Below are 22646 nucleotides of genomic sequence, written 5' to 3' on the forward strand. Positions count from 1 at the left end.
ATAGAAATTGCAAAGTGAACATACAACAAAGTAAACTATAGACATAGGAACTAATAAGTTTAAGCTGCTGCATGTGACACCCAAATATAGATAAGTTTGGTTACTTGTACATTACTGTAATTTCTTAGTTCTTCTTCTTCTTTGAGTGCCTCTCCTATCGGAGATTGGATATCATTAGGGCGATTCTAATTTTATTTACTTCTGTTTTGAACAATTCGTCAGTGGTACAGCCAAACCACTCTCTCAAATTTCTCATCCAGGACATTCTTCTACGGCCTGGATTTCTTCGTCCTTGGATTTTTCCTTGCATTATATTTTGTAGGAATGTGTACTTTTGTCCTCTCATCAGGTGGCGTAAGTATTCGAGTTTTCTCTTTTTTATATTCAGTAGAACTTCTGGCTCGTTATTTATTCTGCGTATTACTTCTTCATTTGTAATTTTATCCACCCAACTTATTCTTAGTATACGCCGGTAGCACCACATCTCAAAGCTTTCAAGATTTTTAATATTCCTCTGTTTAACAGTCCATGACTCAACACCGTAGAGCAAGGTACTGAATACATAGCATTTTAACATTCTAGTTCGTAGATGAATACTAATGTCACGATTACAAAATAATTTTTTCATTTTTATAAAAGTAGACCTGGCAATTTCAATAAGTCTCTTTATCTCGTGATTTTGGTCACCTGTTTCATTGATAAGGGTTCCCAAGTATTTGTATTCGTTTACTTTTTCAAGTTGGGTACCGTTTATTGTGATACTAGTGTCATTTATTGGATTCTTACTGAAGGTCATATATTTGGTTTTTTTGACGTTCATCCTTATGCCGTAGTTATTACATATCTCATTCATACTTTCAACTAGATGTTGTAGATCTTCCGCTGTTCTTGCCATTATCAGAGTATCGTCAGCATATCGAATGTTATTGATAACTTCTCCATTGACTATTATCCCTTCGTTTGCATATGAGAGAGCTTCTTGGCATATTTGTTCGCTGTAGATATTAAACAAGAGCGGTGACAATATACAACCCTGTCGTACCCCTCTACGTATTTCTATTTCGTCCGATGTTTGGTCTTCTATTTTTATATTAGCTCGCTGATTCCAGTACAGATTTAATATTATTTGTATGTCTCTGGTGTCAATGTTCTTACTCTCCAGGATTTCTTTGAGTTTACTGTGGCGGACTTTGTCAAAGGCCTTTTCAAAGTCTATAAAGTTAGTCATTAAGAAACTCTTCTACTAAATAATATGGTCTTTTAGATAGATGAGCTTTTGACATTGTACGGAACTTGGGGAAAGATGTTGCAGATTTGAGTTGTAAAGGAAGATGGTTGTATAGTTTTTTTGCGGAATATAATATAGATTTCCATATATAGATGGATCGGTAAATAGCCATCAAAAGTTGAATTTCTGGTGGAGTAGTCATGATGAGGCCTTGCTGGAAAGACATGCATGTGCTTACGAATTAAGCAAACAGTTTCTAAAATATATAAAGATGGAAGGGTTAAAATTCCGTGATCTTTGAAGCAACTTCTGCAATGTGTTGTTATTCTGAGGCCAAAAAGATACCTTATTGCTCTTTTTTGTAATTTAAAAATAACATCTAATTGGGCAGCTGTACTAGAACCCCAAAAAATAAGACCATATCGAAGATGAGACTCGAACAAGGAAAAATATGTTAGTGAAAAAACGCTAAAGAGCAAAGTTGCTTAGAATTAGTCAATTTATCCACTTTTACACTCATTTTGAGCGTATATTTCTTCACCCCCGAGAAGGGGTGAAACTCAACCGCAGGGCAAAAGCATACATGAGTACAATATCACTTTTTTTTCTGTGGCATATTAGCTTTATGTAAGCCAAATTTCATGTCGATCTAAACGGTTCTTTATTTAGAGCAAAAACCGTGAGTAAATGGACTATAAACCATGTGATCTAATTTGTATTTATTAGCTCTGGAAATAAAGGCTGAAATTACGGAAGTGTTTGTTGAAGTTGATCCAAGATATACAGAGAGTCAGGTATTCACATCAACACATCTTGAGGATCTGAAGAATGAATCTGAAGATAACTCAGGTAAGACAAGGAATTATTATTTAGCCCAGTCGGGATAGCATTTGACCTTGCATTAGGAGCTGCCCCAAATTTTATTTTTCTAATCTTTAGGGAGGAACAATATTAGTATAAATTTAAAATCTCGACTGAATTCCGCCGTTGCGTTAGCCGCCATCTTGATTTTAAACGAGAACCGTTTTTGCTCAATATCGCCGCCATTTTCAATTTTTTGACAAAAAGTGTACAAACTGAAATTGTTGAAAATGCGATTTTCTATAATTTCATATATAATAATTTTTTTCGTGCGGTCGATATTTTCCGAGTTATGAGGGGAAAATAGTGACAGTTGTAGCATAATTATTGAATTATTGAATTATCGCGTTTATTATTAGTTTTACAACAAATATATACTTATACAAAAATGAAGAGAATTCTGAGAAGAGAATTTTGTACAATTTTGATGCCATACATTTTTTTGATAAAATCAATATTTAAGGTAGTACGTATGTGGTAAAGGTGCGAGATTAAGACCTGATTGATTTTGTAGCAATTGTTTTTGTTCAATATCTCCGCCATTTTCAACTTTTCGACAAAAAGTGTAAGAACTGAAATTGTTGCAATTACGATTTACTACAATTTTTCGAGAGAACCAGTGGCGGGTCTACAAGGGGGGGAAATGGGAAAATTCCTCAAAACAGGGTCCAAAATTAAAAAAAAATTGTTGAAACATCACGATATATTAGCTGACATAAAACTTAAAATATCGAGAGACAAATTCAACCAATAAAACCCGCTAGTTAATAAAATTAAGTGAACTTAATGTATATAATGTCTTTTTATGTCTTTTATATATATTTAGTTTGGTTGATGTTTCATTGGAAGTTTCAAAAATTGTATAAAATATAATTCTCTTTATTTTTGTTTATGTACAGTTATGTCGTAAAGTTAATAATAAATGAGACAATTCAATAATTATGCTTCCCCTCCGCTTCCATTATTTTCCCCCTTAACTCGGAGAATATTGATCGTATACAAAAATTGTGCCAAAGAAATTGTAGGAAATTGCATTTCCAACAATTTTCTTTCCCACCATTTATGTCGAAAAGTTGAAAATGGCGGAGATATTAAGCAACAACAGTTCTCATTTAAAATCAATATGGCGGCTAATGCAACCGCGGAATTCAGTCGAGATTTTAAATTTACACTACTATTGATCTCTCCTAAAGGATAGAATTATAAAATTTGGGGCAGCTCGGAAACAAAATTCAATTCAATAATTATGCTCCCCCCACCACTTTTTACTATTTTCTCATGGAACTCGAAAAATATCAACCGCATGAAAAAAATTGTTACAAAGAAATTGTAGGAAATTATATTTTGAACAATTTTAGTTGAAAATGGCGTAGATATTGAACAAAAACAATTGCTATAAAATCAATCCGGTCTTACGCTCGCGCCATTACCGCATACGTACTACCTTAAATATTAATTTTAGCAAAACAATGAAAGAGACCAAAATTGTGTAGAATTTAATTCTCTTCATTTTTGTATGGGTACATATTTGTTGTAAAACTAATAATAAACGAGATAATACAATAATTCAATAATTATGCTCCAACTCTCACTATTTTCCCCCCATAACTCGGAAAATATCGACCGGACGAAAAAAATTATAATAAATGAAATTATAGAAAATCGCATTTTCAACAATTTCAGTTTGTACACTTTTTTTCAAAAAATTGAAAATGGCGGAGATATTGAGCAAAAACGGTTCTCGTTTAAAATCAAGATGGCGGCTAACGCAACAGTGGAATTCAGTCGAGATTTTAAATTTATGTCAAATTTTATCAATTTTATACGAGGTATATCAAAAAATATGAATTTCGCTCAAGAGTAAAATACATTTATTTTTCACAATATCGAAAATTTTTATTGTGAAAAGTTATTTAGAATTAAAAACTATGTTTCAGTATGTAATTACATCCTTCTAATTGAAATATTCTGAACTATAAAGGTACTTCACTTTTGATCTAAACTTATCTTTTTTGACATACCTCGTATAAAATTGATAAAATTTGATATAAGATGGTTGTATTTTAGGTTTTAGACCATCCAGAACTTTTTATTAAGAATCACTTTTTTTCATAAAATTCATAATAAAAGAGTTATCAGAATTGAAATAACTGAAAATAATGTTAGTTATCCATAATTTTCAAAAACAATTTTTTTTTTCAATTAGACGGATGTAATTGCATATTAGAATATAGTTTTTAATTTGAAAAATAAAGCTACTTTACTCTTGAGTCAAATTCAAACTTTTTGACATACCTCGTATAACATTCATAAAATTTGATATCTGATGGTTTTTAATCTTAATTTTTGGACCATGCAGAAATTTTTATAAAAAAGAATGTGTGTGTACTTCGTACGCACGTAAGAAGATATCTATTCTATTATATAGGTAATTTCAACGAAGTAAAATAATTTATTTAAAAATTAAACTAACTTTCTTATCTACCACTTTCAAAAAATTTTTATTAAATCAACCAAAAATAAAAAAAATATGAATCGCCCAGGATTCGAACCCGCGTCATTCCAATCTCGGAGCTAACACCCTAGCAACTACACCAGCGAGGTCCTTCTAATTGACATGTAAGTTTCGGATATAATTACACAATACGGCGACAAATAGTGTAAATATTTTATTATTTTACTACAGAGAAACACAAATCCAAAAACACAAGAATTATAATAAATAATACATTTACTAAAAACACTAATATATTCTTTTAATGACTTATTTGCACGGATACAGATACATAAACACCTATCTTGAAAGATTAGCAAGGAACTACATACTGTCTTTGTGCGCAGGCGCGCAGATTTATGTACAATTTTACCCTCAATCGAATCGCGCCTAAAGAAGAATATCTTCAAAAAATAACTTTTTTCCTAAAATTAATAATAAAAAGGTTTTCCATATGGATACAACTTACAGGGACATACTGTATATTGTTACTATGGAACGCTTACAATTTTGAACATCTTTAACAACAAAATACTTGGATCACAGAATATATCTTGATGTATTCTCGGCTTGGATCTTCCATAAATAATGCACAATAAATAACTTTTTATAAAGTTCCCGTCTTAAATCAATTATTTATCAAATACACTATATATCAATATTATTTAATCGACAACTCAAAATATTCCCGATTCATGTCAAATATTTAAAATTGTCATTGCTTGTCACTGTCTAACTGACAAACAATATTTTATTAGACTGAGTGCGTTGTATGACAAAGATAGATTTGGAAAATATTACCACGGACATTGTGTTAATTTTTTTCGAATCCTGAAAAAACCAATAATTATTTTTGAAAAATTTAAACGCAGAATGAAATACTAAATTATTACCGAGGGCCCAAAGTCCCTTAGAATAAATAAAAAGTTTATTTTGAATGAGATATTTGAAATTAAAAATCACACTAAATTTTCTCTTAGTTTTTCACTCCTGTAACTTTTAAAATAAACATTATAGAAGTTCTCAGGTACTTTAGGCCCTCACTAATAATGTAATCTTTCATTTTGCGTTTAAATTTTTCAAAAATACTTATTAGTTTTCTCAGGATTCGAAAAAAATAAATCCCCATTTGAATAGCATTGCAGCCGAAAATACGTACCCATCCTCTTAAGAGATATACTGATTATTTTTCATATGATATTCCCTATACCTAAATGCCATAATTTCGGAGTTATTGCTTCATTTAAAAAAAATCAACAATTAATAAAAATCAAGATAAAGGCAGTTTTTGTTTACATTTGATTCAGAGTTGGACCACCATCTCCATATAACTATTTCAGCATCCTCATGCATCCTCAGTGAAGCTATGCAGTCACAACTCTGAAAGAAATATCAATATAACAAAATACTGTTAACTGTGTTACTAATAACAAAATAATCAATATAACAAAAACTGCCTTTATGTTTTTCATCTTTACTCAGATTTGCGTATTTAGAAACTGCCTTTCGGTCCTTTTCCTAGAGGAAGGGAAGGTAAATGCGTGGCCTAAGTGTCCTCTATTTGCTCTCTCCTATTTTCGTCGTCTCTGTGCGTATATATTGTAAAAGCCGGAGATACAGGATGTAGCCAGAAAGCAGTTTATTAATAAAAATCAATTTTTTTGGCCCGGGTAGACATTATTTTAGGTTCTTTAGAACATTGGGAACAATAAAGGTCTGTCGTAATTTTTCTCTAAAATTAATCGTTTCCGAGTTATAAACAATTTAAAACTAAAAAAAAAACGAAAATGACGATTTTCAAGAAAAAAAAAATAACACGACACAAGTAAAAAAAATAATTTTTGAAATTACAAACTACTTAAATTCAAGATCAAACTTTCTTTTATCAGATACCTATAAGAATTTTTGGCACGTTTTATTCTAAAATATTGTTGTTGTTTTTTTTAATTATTAATGAAGCGCATATAAGAAAACGGGCGATCGGGCTGCATTAACAACTAAAAAATAATATTTTAAAATGAAACAAGACCAAATTGCTTATCGGTAACTGATAAAATAAGGCTTAAACTTGAATTTATGCCCTTCGTAGTTTTAAAAATAATATTTTTTACCTGTGTTTTTGAACCTAGAAAATCGTCATTTTGGATTTTTTCAGTTTTAAATTGTTTATAACTCGGAAAGAATTAAATTTAGAGGAAAATTACAACAGACCTTTTTTATTCACAATGGTCCAATGAACCTAAAATAATGTCTACCTGGGCCAGACAAATTGATTTTTATAAATTGTTTAAAAAAATGTTTTTAATAAATGTACCAATAACTCCGAAATTATGGCATTTAGGTATATTGTGAAAATATATCATGTGAAAAATAATCAGTATCCCTTAGGAATTCCAAAACGCAAAAAATATACAGGGTGTTCCATTTGAAATAAAAAAGATTATTAGATTTCCAGAAAAATGAAAGATTTGACAACAATGTAATTACCACTATAATATCGGTCGTATTAAAAGAACCTCACCCACCAAAGTCCATAAAAATAATTGTTCTAGCTGTTTCCGAGAAATTACCGTGTTGCCAGACTTTCTCGCAACTATGTATAGTTCATTTTCGTTACTTAATGTTATGCGACTTCTTTATATTACGAGTATGATTTAAATATTTTAGTCGTATCGAGATAAAAAGGCTTTTTTACTATTCAGAAATGGACGAAGTATGACTAATTAGCATTTTTTATAGATAAACTTTAATAATAAACTTTTAAACTTTCTTATATTTTTGAACTTTATAGGTAAGGTTTATTAGCTTCAGTTAATTTTAATTCATCATTCAGTTAATATTTCACAATCCTCTATTTAACAATTTTTTACGTGTGTGTATATGCAATTGTTTAACCATTTATTAAAGGATTATTTTTTATTTTTATTTTTGTGGTTGGCACTTGATTTGTATACCGGGTGGTGAATCGTGAAATGGGCCATAAAAACTCAATGAAAAATTCTAAATTACTGAATCCTTGCTTTATTTTTTTATTATTTTAATTATTTTACATTAAAGCCTGATTCTCATTAGACGTGCAAGGAACCGAACCGGCAACGGCAAGGCACGGGCAAGGTTTTCGGAGCCAATTCACACTGCGAAAGGCTTGCCGGAGGTTGGTTGCTTTGTGTAGTGAACCATGTTGAAATTGAACGTTAATAAAAATTGCTTTAATATTAGACGAAAAAACAGAAAATGTAAACAAATATTGCAGAAATAGAAAACGACGTTGTTGGTTGCTTAAAATGCCAAAAAAACGCACAAAAGAAGGAGAATTTGGCAACTTTACACTCCGAACTTTTAGGCGATCAGACATTTTTTTTAAATATAACCGAATGACAGTGAATCAATTTAACAACTTATGGCTACATATTGAACCATAATATTCAACCTAGTTCTTGAGTCCCCATCAGAAAAACCAATGAAACACCAAGACAGTACAAATTACTGCATATGCAGACGATGTAGTTCTACACTTTAACACGACTAACTGAAGCGTTCAAAAACATTGATCCTGAAGCACGAAAAAAGGAGGTTTAAATAAACGAAGCAAAAACGAATGACATGACCGTTAAAAGAACACCTGACAATGAAAATTATTCCACAATAGACAACTATGCTCGTAAACGTGTGGATGCCTTCACATATCTGGGCACAGAAATCAGAAGAATTGCGTAAGGATCGAAATTAATGCACGTATTTCCAGAGGGGAATCGTACATACTATGCTATTAAAAGATTGATGACATCGAAATTATTAGACAAAAGAATCAAAATGACTATCTACAGAACATTGATTAGACGCGTATGATTGTGAAACCTGAGCAATGACGAAAAGTGATGAAGCCCAACTCAGTTCATTCGAGAGAAAAATACTGAGAAAAGTATATGGCCCGGTGCAAGCAGAAGACGGCACATGGAAAATCAGTAGAAATAACGAGGTTAATGAATTGAATGAAGGTTACGATATTGTACAATTTGTGAAAAGTCAAAGACTGTCATGGCTGGGACATATGCGGAGAAAAGACAATGAATAAACAACAAAGAAAATATTACAATGGAAGCCGATAGGAAGGCGAAAAAAAAAGAAAGGGCCAGAACTAGAGGGATGGATGACGTGGAAGACGACATGAAAACCATGAACATAAAACAATGGAGAAAAAGTACACAAGAGAAATACGAATGGGAGGACATAGCCAGTGGCCATAGCCAATCCAGAGTTATGATGCCAAAAGAAGAAGAAACATTGGCGCATATTGAGGAACCTGTTCAAAAACAAAATACTTCTTTTCTCTATCGTCTTTATAAAACTGATTTTAAACAACCAAGATTGCAGATTGCTTGCCGGTAAGGTATTCACACTGTCGTGACCTTCACGGCACATGCTAGGCAAAGATTGTTTCGAAAAGAACGTCGCATGCAAAGCCCGTCGCTTGACTGTGCCTGGCACGCATAGTGTGAATTACATCCCGTGAAGCGCATAAGATTTTACGTAAAATGTATCTTGCCGAGCCGATGCCTTGCCCATGCCGAGCACTTGCCTTACATGCCAGTGAGAATCAGCCTTAAAAGTAATTTTTGCAAAATTTCGGAATGTGTTTAATTCGTAGAAAAAATGTAACATTTGTTTTTAATAGAGATTTCAGTTCTCTACAAATAGTTTCTCATGACTTTCGATGTAAAATAATTAGGGAAACATGAATTCAGCAATTTAGAATTTCTCATTGATTTCCCTATTAGTCGAGGAAATGAAGCATTTTCGCTCGCAATTTTTTCGTCCAGCATGGATTTACTTGAAATTTTCACAGAAGGTAGGAAATAGTCCAAGGTTCATTTTCTATATCATGCTGCTGTACGCTAAAACCTTGGGGGTAGTTGCCACCCCATCTCGGGGGTGAGAATTTTTTATTACATTTTAACTATGTAAATCGATGTAAAAAGTAATTTTAAGAAAAAAATGTTTTTTACATTTTCTTCGTAAAACTAATAATTTTCGAGTTATTCGTGGTTGAAAGTAACATTTTTCAAAGGAAAAATCGACTTTTTTAGAGGGTTTTTTGAGAATAACTCAAAAAATATGCATTTAATAAAAAAAAACTGTAGATATCAAAATTGTATCTTTTAGTAACACAAACGAAACTGTTTGTCTATAATATTTTTACGACCAATACAAACCGAGATACGGCATGTTAAAGATTAGCTTTTTTCGTCAAATGCATAATTTGAAATAATGAAAGCCAAATAACGGAAAAACTTTGCATTTTTCCAGGAAAACTTACATGATGTTTTTTCAAGCATACAATAAGATCTTTCAAAAAATAATAAAAAGTTTCTAGCATAAAAATTGAGCAACTTATGATCAAAAAAAATCGGTACCTGTTTTTCTCTACGAAAAAAACAGTGAAAACAACCCCCTAACTACCCTTGTAACTAAAAATTGGTCTTCACCTTTCTACAATTCCTTTTATATTTATATTATCAATACACCCAAGAAGTTCGACCTATTTAAAAGGCCTAGTTTTAGAAAAATTGGAGTTTAAAGAAAAATTGATTTTTTGCAATTTTGCATTTTTTATCATTTTCTTCAAAATATTTCCGAAAATACTGGAGATACGAAAAAAATTATAGACTACTAAATTGTAGCTTTTTAATAGCTAAAATTTCCTTATGCATAAATTTTCATTACAGTGTGTAACAAAAATTTACCACTTTGTAGTAGTATTTGTTGAACTAAAATGATAAGATGAAATGAATGAAGGAAGGGTGATGAACTGATAATGGAAGTATGGAGAGACAGAGGCAAACTGAATAGAGTTGGCTAGCAAGAGAACAACTTGACACTCAAGGATGGATACGGCTCGTTTGCATGCCTGTCAAAGAACAGTAGCTCAACCTAAAGAGAGATGATGACTAGAAAAGGGAAATCTTAAGATAAAAATATATGTTCAGAAAATAAATTAAATAAATATAATAATATAATAAAAATAGAAGAATATAGAAGATAAATAAAATAGACTGAATTGTGGGCGCCAGAAGTTGGAATGGACCAAACTTCCAGGTATCTTACACTGCTGTAAAATATTCAATATATTAAATTATTAAATTCAAAACTGGGAAAAAAAAAATAATTGGTATACAAAACAAATAAATATTTATTATATATAACTATCTAGATTATTGACAACCTCTAAGTTATGACAAGTGTAACTATGTAACTCTAAAATGACAATGAGAAATAATTACCTATTGTGATATAAATATAACTACCTATTAAATTATTATTGGAGTAGCTTTCCTAGGAAGCATACCCTCAACTTACATCTAGGTTAAATGACAACCCTTCCCCAAATAATAGTACGAATAAAATACGTACAGCCTAATTGAATACTACCTGATAATATAATAATAAAAATACCTAATATAAATAATATCTTTATATAACTCTCAATGAGTTGACGGGTAACAAGTCCCTAAATGAACCAACGTAGTACTGGATACAAAAACCCTTTTATGACTAGTGGTTCTTAATAATAATAACAAGTAAAACTAGTACCGTCCTGAGGGGCTAGGTACTAGGGATTGATTCAAAGTTAATATAAAAAGGAAATGATTGATACGTTAACGTTAAATAATATTTGCAAAAAACTAATAAAAATTGATAAAGTATGAAAGCAAGTTAAATGATTTTAAAGTTAGAGAATTAAGACAATTATATATTTAATTTACATGGGAACAAGTCTAAAATTAATACAAACCAAGGGTAAAGAACATATATGTGGGAAGAATATTCGAGCTCGAAACTTCTACCAAGGAATTATGTAAATTTGGGGAACACTATCAACTTTAGGTATGGCTCTGATAAATTACAGTATACTTATGTTTTTGGAGGAAAGAAAAAATATATGTAATTAAATTATGAAAGTATAAGTATGCTAAATGTCCTGAAAAATTAAAAAAAACAGTATGTCTTTAACCGTTACAAATAAATGTCCCCAAAACAAACCCCTTTTCACAGGTTCCAATGTTCCTTGATGTCTAATACCCAAGTCCGTGGTACGAAGCTAACACCAATGTGGTGTAACGGTCCAACCGTTACTGAAACTGCCCCTCTGAGGGTTGCAGGAAGAAGAACCAAAATAAACAAGATCAAATGGGAGGCTGTATATCCTCCAGACCTGTCCCTTGTCGATTGAACCCTGGAAGTGCCTACCCGTGGTGTTGTTGGGTCTTTATAAGTTCATACGTCGTTTGAGATTTCTCCCGAAGGGCTAAAACCAAAAACATTCCCAGTTTATTTCCAATAAAACCTGTTATAAAAAGAAGTAAAAGAGAGAAGTTGACGAGGAAAGGTTTTTAGAAGAGAAGACTACAAAAACTCGACCTTTCATTGACCCCAAAAAAACCTATCTACCTTGACATTTTAACCATAGGTTGTGATAAGAGTTTTAACACATATGGCCTTGATTAGAATAGACAAGAAAACTTACAATTTAAATGTTGGATGTGATATTTTTGTTATTTTAACAAATAATATGTTTTTTTTTTCAAAAGTAGTTGTATATGTATTGTATAAAGAAATAGGTACTGTGGAAATATATGAACATACTAGATATGGGAAAAGAATTATGAAGTCTATAAAGTAAGATTTAATAAGTTTCAGGAAGTCATGACATAATTTTCAATAGGTTTTCAGAACTGGAAAATTTTGATGAACATAACCACATATTAAGTATATTCTTAGAGATATTTTCTGGATACATTATAGACACTGCAATATTCTACATCAAAGCCAATCGATGACTTGATTTAAATTCAATCCATAATGAAAATAATATTACAATGGCCAAAACTAGGACGCCATAATGAAAAACTAGTACACATAAAAAACATACCGGTGCAAAATCCTTCTTCTTACAGTTTCATTATATTTCGTCACTTTGATTCAAACACAAACTTAATAAAATAACTGGCAATACAGTAATAATTGAACCATGCGGCTAAAATATAATTTTCTCAATCACTTATTGTAAGAGATTACACCGCCCTTCTTGGCACTTCGCAGAGAACAATCACCCTCCTTGCTCCGTTCGACTTGATGACAGCTGGCGACCGGCGTCAATGCCAACTTCAAAAATCTATCAGTGATGCCACAGCACCTAGGTATGACGTCATCCAGAGGATTTTGTGCGAACGGCTTGTTTTAATTACGAGAAAAATAATTTTAACCATAATTAAATAAGGTGTTCCCATTAATAATTACTTAGATAAGTGATGGAACGTCACATTCCTCTCCTACTGGGAGAAAAAAAAATTTATTAAATTTTTTTTTTTTTTTATACTCTAAATATTAAACTAAAGTAGTAGTAGTGTATTATTTCGCGTTGATTCGCCAGATTACAAAGTAACCACAAACCAAGGAATAGAGGAAAGCAGGAGAGTCCCTGCAACAGATATCATGACTTACAACAGATGACTCGAAGTCATATTAAAATATCCTCGGCATTGTCTAAAGCCAAAGATAAACTAAATAATTTACTAAAGTTCATAATAACAAATAAATGTCGAATGGGCCCGAAATCCAAAATTGAACTATCCAGGGACATCAGATTTATAAAATGTATATCCAAGGACGAACAACCAGGCAAAGGTGTGAGCCTGTTCGTACAATAACGCAAATAAATATACTGAAGTAAGACCAAAGAAATCAATAACTACAATAAGTGAAGAATCGAACACTTAATCCAAATTTGAACTAACAATGGACACCAGATTCGTAATAGCATATCCAGAGAAGAACAATCAGGAAGATTTATGGAACAATTCTCACCAGTGCCAAATAATACAAATAGTAAACATATCAAAGTCATCCAAAAACTCATTAATCAAAATAAATGTGGAATCGGACACTTAATCCAAAGTCGGACTATCAATGGACACCAGATTCATAAAGCATATCCACAGAAGGACGACCAGGAAGATTTATGGACCAATTCACACCAATATTAAATCACATAAATAAATTAGGTATACGTACACCCACATCCGGTAGTACGAGCCTATACAACCAAATAAACAAAATAAGTGAGGAATGGGACACTTAATTCAAAATCAGACTATCAATGGATACCAGATTTATAAGAGCATATCCAAAGAAGAACGATCAGGAAGATTTATGGACCAATTCTCACTAATACTAAACTAAACAAACTAATGTCTAAGGAAAGAAGTGGGAATCTACTAAAAATAAACAATTGATTTGTTCAAACACCTCAAATACTAAACTAAGGAACCTACTATGTATATGGGTAGTCAACAACAACCATACTATGAAGTACGAGACATAATATAAACCAAGTACTTCCCTAACAAATGGTAAACATGTAACTGGAATAATTGGACTAATTACACAAGGATGGTTAGGAAATGCTGCAGACATTTCCCGACCAGAAATAATTTGATGGATAAACATCAGCGTACTCTGCTATGAAAACATAGGTGACGAAATCGGATAGCAGTGATCAGTTGCTGAATTTCGAACCCACGCATTCACTAGGTTACCTAGGAACCCACATTAACAGAGTATTGGCTGACTAGTTCTTAAGAAGAAATCCATACATACATCAGAATTCCAACTAATTCCAGAATCATACTGTGTAGGGCATAAGGACATAAATTATTACAAAGTATTTAAGATATCTGTGACAAATGTTGATAAAGTAAACCAATATCAAGTTAAGAACCACCACATCTTTCCAATATGGCAAATCTAATAACAAGATAATAAAAGATACATCTATAAAAAAAAAGTAGGTAATCAAATATCAAAAATACAACATACAACCTGAGAGAAGTAGTGTATAATATTGTTAGTTCCATAGTTCCATACCAAATATCAATATTAAACCAACATACTTGTATGAGCCCATATTCAAATATATAAATATATAATAATCAACAACCCTTCTATACTAAGGGGTGAGGTGTACACTCTATAAGGTACAAGTAGGTTCTTACTAACTGGATAATCCTACTAACAGCATTAGTAATTAATAATGTTGATTCATAATAATTAAAGTGCAACATTAATAATGAAAAAAAAATGATAAGCTCATACATAAGAGTACTACATAAATAATTAACCTAATGATTCATAAATTGGAAGTCATCTAACAACCATGCCAAAAGATAAAAATGGAGCTATGTACCTGCTCTATCTGGTGAATAAAACATTAAACTAAAATACTGAATCTTAATAAGGATCGAGCTAAAGACAAATAGAGGAAGAAGTTAGCTCAAACAACCCTATAAAGTTAATCTTCTTCCGAAGATGACGAATCAACCTCATCCATGGTGTTATCAGGCAGTAAATCCTTTAGGTGAAATTGTCCAATTCGTCTGTTAGTCGAATTGTCCTTCAATTCATATACTAACGGAGATATTACTTTCACAACCGTACAGGGAATATATTTCTGGCAAAATTTTGCCGAAATAGCATCACCCTTATTAGACTTTACAAAGTTTCGCTTCAACACTCTATCTCCAACGAAGAATCGCAGATCTCTTTTCCTCAAATTATACTGCCGCTGGTTCCTTAAATAGGAAGTTTTTAACTTCTTCCTAATGTCAGAAAAAATTTGAGGTAGAGTCTGGAGATCATCTAAGCGATGAAGGTTATCGGATATCTGAGGGAGATTTGTGGAAGTGTCTGAGATTGCACCAAAATAGTCACCAGATAAAGCAACATTTCTACCAAAATTGAGATATGCCGGAGAACATTGGGTCACCTCATGGACAGAGGTCCTTATGGCTTGAGCGATGGAATGGATATATTGATCCCAAGCTCTGTGATCTGGGAATGTATAAGACCTAAGGGCTGTGACGATACTGCGATTCACTCTCTCAGTATGATTGGCTTGAGGATGGTAGGCAGCATTATAAAAGGTCTTCTGAACCTTATATTTAGCTAAAAGATCTTTAAAGGCCTTTGATACAAACTGAGGACCGTTGTCACATGACACAATTTGGGGAACACCATACACCAAAAAGACTTGTTCTTCCAAATATTTCAAAATTGCTGGAGTTGTGGCCTGACGAAGAGGACAAACTAAAGGAAATTTGGTGAAATAATCCACAACTACCAAGCAATAGGTATTACCCTTGTAGCTCCGAGGATACGGTCCAATGAGATCCATTGAGATCATCTGCCAAGGAAAATTAATGTTCCTGAAGGACCCCATAAGTCCAGCTTGTGGTAAATTACTTGGTTTACAAGTAGCACAAACCATGCATTTAGAAATGTACTTTTTAATAGACTTCCGCATGCCAGGCCAATAATATAACTCAGCAATACGATGAAAAGTTTTATAAAAACCAAAATGTCCAGCAGTAACTTCATCATGAGACATACGTAATATGTTTTCCCTATTTGGCGTAGGTACAACTATTTTCCAATCTGACATATTGGATAAGGCCTCTATAGGACTTAAGATATGTTTGTAGAGTATATTGTTCTCTACCTTAAAATCGGGATAATTTTGTGGGTCTTGAGTAACCCTATCAATCATATTCTGATACCACTCATCAGGAGTTAATGTGGACAAATCGAATACATTAAGGTCATGGACACGGGAAAGAGCATCAGCAACCACTACACCGTTGGCCTTTCGATGAACAATTTTATATGAATAGGCAGCCAGTTTGCATATCCATCGGGAAAGTCTCTGAGATGGGTTTTTCATACTATGAAGCCATACCAAGGAACTATGGTCCGTAATTATAGTGAAATTACGACCCTCTAAATAATAACGGAATGCTTCCAACCCATGTATGATAGCTAAGAGTTCTTTCTCCGTGGTGGAATAGTTTTTCTGGGCCTTATTTAATTTCTTACTCGTGTAGGCTATGGGATGTTCAGAGCCATCTTTCAACTGAAACAACACGCCACCAGAAGCAGTATTAGAGCAATCAGTCATCAAATAAAAATGCTCGTTAAAATTAGGTGACATCATAACCGGTGCGCTAGTTAAAGCCTCTTTAACGCGCCTAAAAGCTTCATCGGCCTCAGGAGTCCAAGTAATGGTCTGCCCTTTTTTTCTGTTCTTCAAAAGATCAGTAAGAGGTGACAACAAGGTAGAGTACGAAGGTACAAACCGGCGATAATATCCACACATTCCCAATATCCTACGGACTTGGGTGGTGGTCTTAGGTATAGGAAAATTCTTAATAGCAACTATTTTCTCCGGATCAGTCCTTAGACCCTGGTTATCCACAACATAACCCAGAAACTTAAGACTAGGACGACAGAACTGACACTTATCCAAATTAATCGTTAGATTAGCTTCCTTAAGACGTAAGAATAACTTATCTAAAATTTCCATATGAAGGGAAAAATCAGGAGTGACAACCAAAATATCGTCCAAATAATAGAAAACATAGGGCTCTAACTGTGGACCAATGACTAAATCCATCAGACGACACATTGTCTGAGGAGCAGAAACAAGACCAAAAGGCATGGTGACAAACTGGAATAATCCTTTACCACTGACAGCAAAAGCAGTATACTTCTTGCTCTCTTCACTCAGTGGGATCTGTAAGAAGGCCTTAGACAAATCTATCGAAGAGATGTATTTGGCATTCTGAAGTTTGCTCAAAATCACATCAATTCGGGGAATTGGATAAGCATCCCTGTTAGTGGTGATACTGTTTAGTTTTCGACCATCAAAGCAGATCCTGAAGGATCCATCCTTCTTCTTTGTTAACCAGAGTGGGGAACAATAGGACGACGTTGAATGTTCTATGATATTTAAAGCAAGCATCGAATCTACTTCTTTTTCTAAATCTGCCTGCCAGGCTTGAGGTATGGGATACTGATATAATCTGAAAGGAGTAGGATTTCCCACCTCAATAGTGTGAGATATTAATGAAGTACGACCTAGTTTGTCATTTGAAGAAATAGTAGTAAACTGAGAGATCATATTCTCCAATTGCCTTTGTTCAGAACTAGATAAACTGGAAAAATCATGAATAGCACTAAGGGTAGACAGATTAAATTCAGATATGGAAAAAGAAAAATCAGAACAACTTAAGGTGCTATTAAAAGCATTGAAGAAGTCCATACCTAAAATTATAGAATTCTGTACAGAAGGAATAACATAAAATGTAATTTTCCTACATAAATTTGCCACTGTGATTTCAATTTGGAGTTTGCCTGTAATAGATTGGACTGTACCATCTGCAGTAGATACATGCAAAGATGAAATGGGCATAATGGGAATATTAGCATTTTTCAATAAATTTAATGAATGTGCTCCTATCAATGAAATATTAGAGCCACTATCTAATAAAGCTAAACAGGATTGTCCTAAAATTTGAATAGGTAGATATGGCCTATTATCATTTTGTTTCCTAACTAATAAAGAGTTAATATCTAAATCTAAAATATTTGGTTGGATACAACCATTATATGGAACTACTTCACCATCAAAATTATTATTATACTTAACACTACCAATTAAAGAAGAATTTGTGGCTTTGCAACCCTGTGAATCATGTGCGTTCAACGTATCATGACTAAAACTTAATTTCTGGACTGATTTTGATTTGTGGTGTGTGCTTGTTTCCTGAACGATGCCTTCTTCCCTTTCCGATTGGAAGATGGGTTTGAGTTGCTTGGTGTGCTTGGGCCAGCTGTCTCGTTTTCTGATGGGGTTTGATTCCCTGATTGGGTGTTGGACGGAGAAACGCTCAGGGGACGGACCTCCGACATTTCGTTTCCCGAACACTTGAAACAATTTCTTTTGAGGGTATTTTCCCTACCACAACCGTGGCAGAAAATACGAGTTTGAGGGATACCACAATCATTGAACTTATGATTAGACTGGTGACAATTCCAGCAAACAACGGAACTGAAAACAGAAACATGTTCAGGGCCCTTATTTTGCCAAGAACGTTGTCTAAAGGAAGTTGGTTGAGAAGAAGAGGTAGAAGAGGGTCGAGATGAAGATGGAGGCTGAGAAGACCAGGATAACGTTTCCTCCAAACGTTTGCACTTTACAGTGAGATCATCAATACTCTGGATGTCCATAAGAGCTAACTGTTGATGGTAAAAAGGTAATAAACATTTTAAGATGATTTTTATTTTGGACAAATCAGATAAAGGAGTGTCTAAACGGCTACACATGCCTAAAATAGTGTTAATGAACATAGTGACAGACTCCCCTGGTTTTTGCTTATGGTTTTTGATTTCATCCAAGAGATCATCCTGGTATGAGTAAGGAAGAAAATCTGACTTCAACTTGCGAACCAGATCAGACCAACAAGATAAATTACCTCTATTATTCATGAACCAGGTAAAAGCAGGACCAGTAAACAATTCAGCTGAAGCAGCAAACAAATTTTCTTCAGAGACACCTCTAGATACACGAAGACATTCGACCTTTTCTAAAAATGTAATCACATCATTGTGCTGTTTTTCACCGGAAAATGAAACACCCCATTTGTGTACTTGCACGGGTTTGGAGTATGTGAAACTAGGAACGACACTGACTGGAGCATTAGGAGTAGATGTGGCTATGGGGTTAACCTTAGAATCAAGCTCACCCTCCAATGTAAGGATTTTAAGAGAAACAGACTTTTTAAAAGGTTCCTGCTCTTCTGTAGTACACTGTAACAAGTGTACCCGGCCAGAAATATGAGCTAGACGAGATATTAATCTAACATATTCATTGTCCTGTACAGTTCCCCTAAACTTCTCTATTTTCTTCGACAAGCTATCCAACGTTTCGGATATTCCTTTCCGTTGGTCCTCAAAAGGGATATGTACAGCCGAAAGTTGGGTGAAACTCCTATTGCCTGCTTCTTGCTTCAAAGCACCCCGCAGAAGATTGCGTTTTCTATCGACGGTTGCTGACTCCTCTGGTACTACGTCCCTAATTTTCAACTCATAGTCCAATTCGTCCACCAGAAGATGTTCAACTTTAAAAGCACACATGATGAAAGCAAAAATTATTGACAAGCAATCCAAAAGTCAGAAATACGAAATATACTTAAGTTTGTATGCAAAATATATAGGTACGGAGAAAATATTAGCAACACACCAACAAAATCAAAAATGGCCAGCAAAATATATATCAAATAAATACAGTAAATAAGGTATAATCAAGTAAATATAGTACCTAAATATTGGAAAAAAAAAATTTTAGCTATTATACTTGTACCCAAAAAAAAAATATGTAAGTATTAACGATCAACTGTACATACAAATACACCACTGGCTGAAGGAGTAAAATTTGCAATAATAATATTATATAATATATATGTTAGTTACTTATACTTCGTTTCAAATTCAACCTAGAATGTAAGCTGTATGACAACCTATAAAAGAGGTTTCAAAATCTCAACTAATTAATAGATCCAGCAGTGACAGTATACCTGTTAAGTATTAATAAGTAATTAAAAACAAAATAAATCAGAACAGAATGTATAAAAAGATATCAGAAGGGAATAATATAAATAAAAGAAAAAAAATGAACTAAAAGAACTACTGTCTTAGAACCTATAAAAGGTTGGCTCCACGTTGGGCGCCAAATGTAACAAAAATTTACCACTTTGTAGTAGTATTTGTTGAACTAAAATGATAAGATGAAATGAATGAAGGAAGGGTGATGAACTGATAATGGAAGTATGGAGAGACAGAGGCAAACTGAATAGAGTTGGCTAGCAAGAGAACAACTTGACACTCAAGGATGGATACGGCTCGTTTGCATGCCTGTCAAAGAACAGTAGCTCAACCTAAAGAGAGATGATGACTAGAAAAGGGAAATCTTAAGATAAAAATATATGTTCAGAAAATAAATTAAATAAATATAATAATATAATAAAAATAGAAGAATATAGAAGATAAATAAAATAGACTGAATTGTGGGCGCCAGAAGTTGGAATGGACCAAACTTCCAGGTATCTTACACTGCTGTAAAATATTCAATATATTAAATTATTAAATTCAAAACTGGGAAAAAAAAATAATTGGTATACAAAACAAATAAATATTTATTATATATAACTATCTAGATTATTGACAACCTCTAAGTTATGACAAGTGTAACTATGTAACTCTAAAATGACAATGAGAAATAATTACCTATTGTGATATAAATATAACTACCTATTAAATTATTATTGGAGTAGCTTTCCTAGGAAGCATACCCTCAACTTACATCTAGGTTAAATGACAACCCTTCCCCAAATAATAGTACGAATAAAATACGTACAGCCTAATTGAATACTACCTGATAATATAATAATAAAAATACCTAATATAAATAATATCTTTATATAACTCTCAATGAGTTGACGGGTAACAAGTCCCTAAATGAACCAACGTAGTACTGGATACAAAAACCCTTTTATGACTAGTGGTTCTTAATAATAATAACAAGTAAAACTAGTACCGTCCTGAGGGGCTAGGTACTAGGGATTGATTCAAAGTTAATATAAAAAGGAAATGATTGATACGTTAACGTTAAATAATATTTGCAAAAAACTAATAAAAATTGATAAAGTATGAAAGCAAGTTAAATGATTTTAAAGTTAGAGAATTAAGACAATTATATATTTAATTTACATGGGAACAAGTCTAAAATTAATACAAACCAAGGGTAAAGAACATATATGTGGGAAGAATATTCGAGCTCGAAACTTCTACCAAGGAATTATGTAAATTTGGGGAACACTATCAACTTTAGGTATGGCTCTGATAAATTACAGTATACTTATGTTTTTGGAGGAAAGAAAAAATATATGTAATTAAATTATGAAAGTATAAGTATGCTAAATGTCCTGAAAAATTAAAAAAAACAGTATGTCTTTAACCGTTACAAATAAATGTCCCCAAAACAAACCCCTTTTCACAGGTTCCAATGTTCCTTGATGTCTAATACCCAAGTCCGTGGTACGAAGCTAACACCAATGTGGTGTAACGGTCCAACCGTTACTGAAACTGCCCCTCTGAGGGTTGCAGGAAGAAGAACCAAAATAAACAAGATCAAATGGGAGGCTGTATATCCTCCAGACCTGTCCCTTGTCGATTGAACCCTGGAAGTGCCTACCCGTGGTGTTGTTGGGTCTTTATAAGTTCATACGTCGTTTGAGATTTCTCCCGAAGGGCTAAAACCAAAAACATTCCCAGTTTATTTCCAATAAAACCTGTTATAAAAAGAAGTAAAAGAGAGAAGTTGACGAGGAAAGGTTTTTAGAAGAGAAGACTACAAAAACTCGACCTTTCATTGACCCCAAAAAAACCTATCTACCTTGACATTTTAACCATAGGTTGTGATAAGAGTTTTAACACATATGGCCTTGATTAGAATAGACAAGAAAACTTACAATTTAAATGTTGGATGTGATATTTTTGTTATTTTAACAAATAATATGTTTTTTTTTTCAAAAGTAGTTGTATATGTATTGTATAAAGAAATAGGTACTGTGGAAATATATGAACATACTAGATATGGGAAAAGAATTATGAAGTCTATAAAGTAAGATTTAATAAGTTTCAGGAAGTCATGACATAATTTTCAATAGGTTTTCAGAACTGGAAAATTTTGATGAACATAACCACATATTAAGTATATTCTTAGAGATATTTTCTGGATACATTATAGACACTGCAATATTCTACATCAAAGCCAATCGATGACTTGATTTAAATTCAATCCATAATGAAAATAATATTACAATGGCCAAAACTAGGACGCCATAATGAAAAACTAGTACACATAAAAAACATACCGGTGCAAAATCCTTCTTCTTACAGTTTCATTATGTTTCGTCACTTTGATTCAAACACAAACTTAATAAAATAACTGGCAATACAGTAATAATTGAACCATGCGGCTAAAATATAATTTTCTCAATCACTTATTGTAAGAGATTACACCGCCCTTCTTGGCACTTCGCAGAGAACAATCACCCTCCTTGCTCCGTTCGACTTGATGACAGCTGGCGACCGGCGTCAATGCCAACTTCA

General features: G+C 33.0%; 1 protein-coding gene and 1 long non-coding RNA gene across 6 annotated transcripts in view; one reads left to right on the forward strand and one right to left on the reverse strand.

Moving 5' to 3' along the window:
• Nucleotides 1-22646, forward strand: part of LOC126881800 (zinc finger protein 845-like) — a 274174-nt gene that overhangs the window by 50718 nt on the left and 200810 nt on the right. For 4 of the 5 annotated variants that reach the window (XM_050646362.1, XM_050646371.1, XM_050646384.1 and 1 more), the window contains exon 5: nucleotides 1955-2077. The exons of the other annotated variant lie outside the window; for it this stretch is intronic. In XM_050646362.1, the coding sequence (XP_050502319.1) occupies nucleotides 1955-2077 (123 nt within the window). The remainder of the gene's footprint in view (nucleotides 1-1954; nucleotides 2078-22646) is intronic. 5 annotated transcript variants of the gene reach the window in all.
• Nucleotides 10756-13966, reverse strand: LOC126881814 (uncharacterized). Its single transcript, XR_007697012.1, has 2 exons — nucleotides 12514-13966; nucleotides 10756-11889 (listed from the first exon to the last, which is right to left on the reverse strand). It is a non-coding gene; the product is annotated as an uncharacterized LOC126881814 (long non-coding RNA).

The sequence above is a fragment of the Diabrotica virgifera genome, chromosome 1, assembly GCF_917563875.1.
Source record: "Diabrotica virgifera virgifera chromosome 1, PGI_DIABVI_V3a".
In the NCBI taxonomy this organism is placed as follows: domain Eukaryota; kingdom Metazoa; phylum Arthropoda; class Insecta; order Coleoptera; family Chrysomelidae; genus Diabrotica; species Diabrotica virgifera.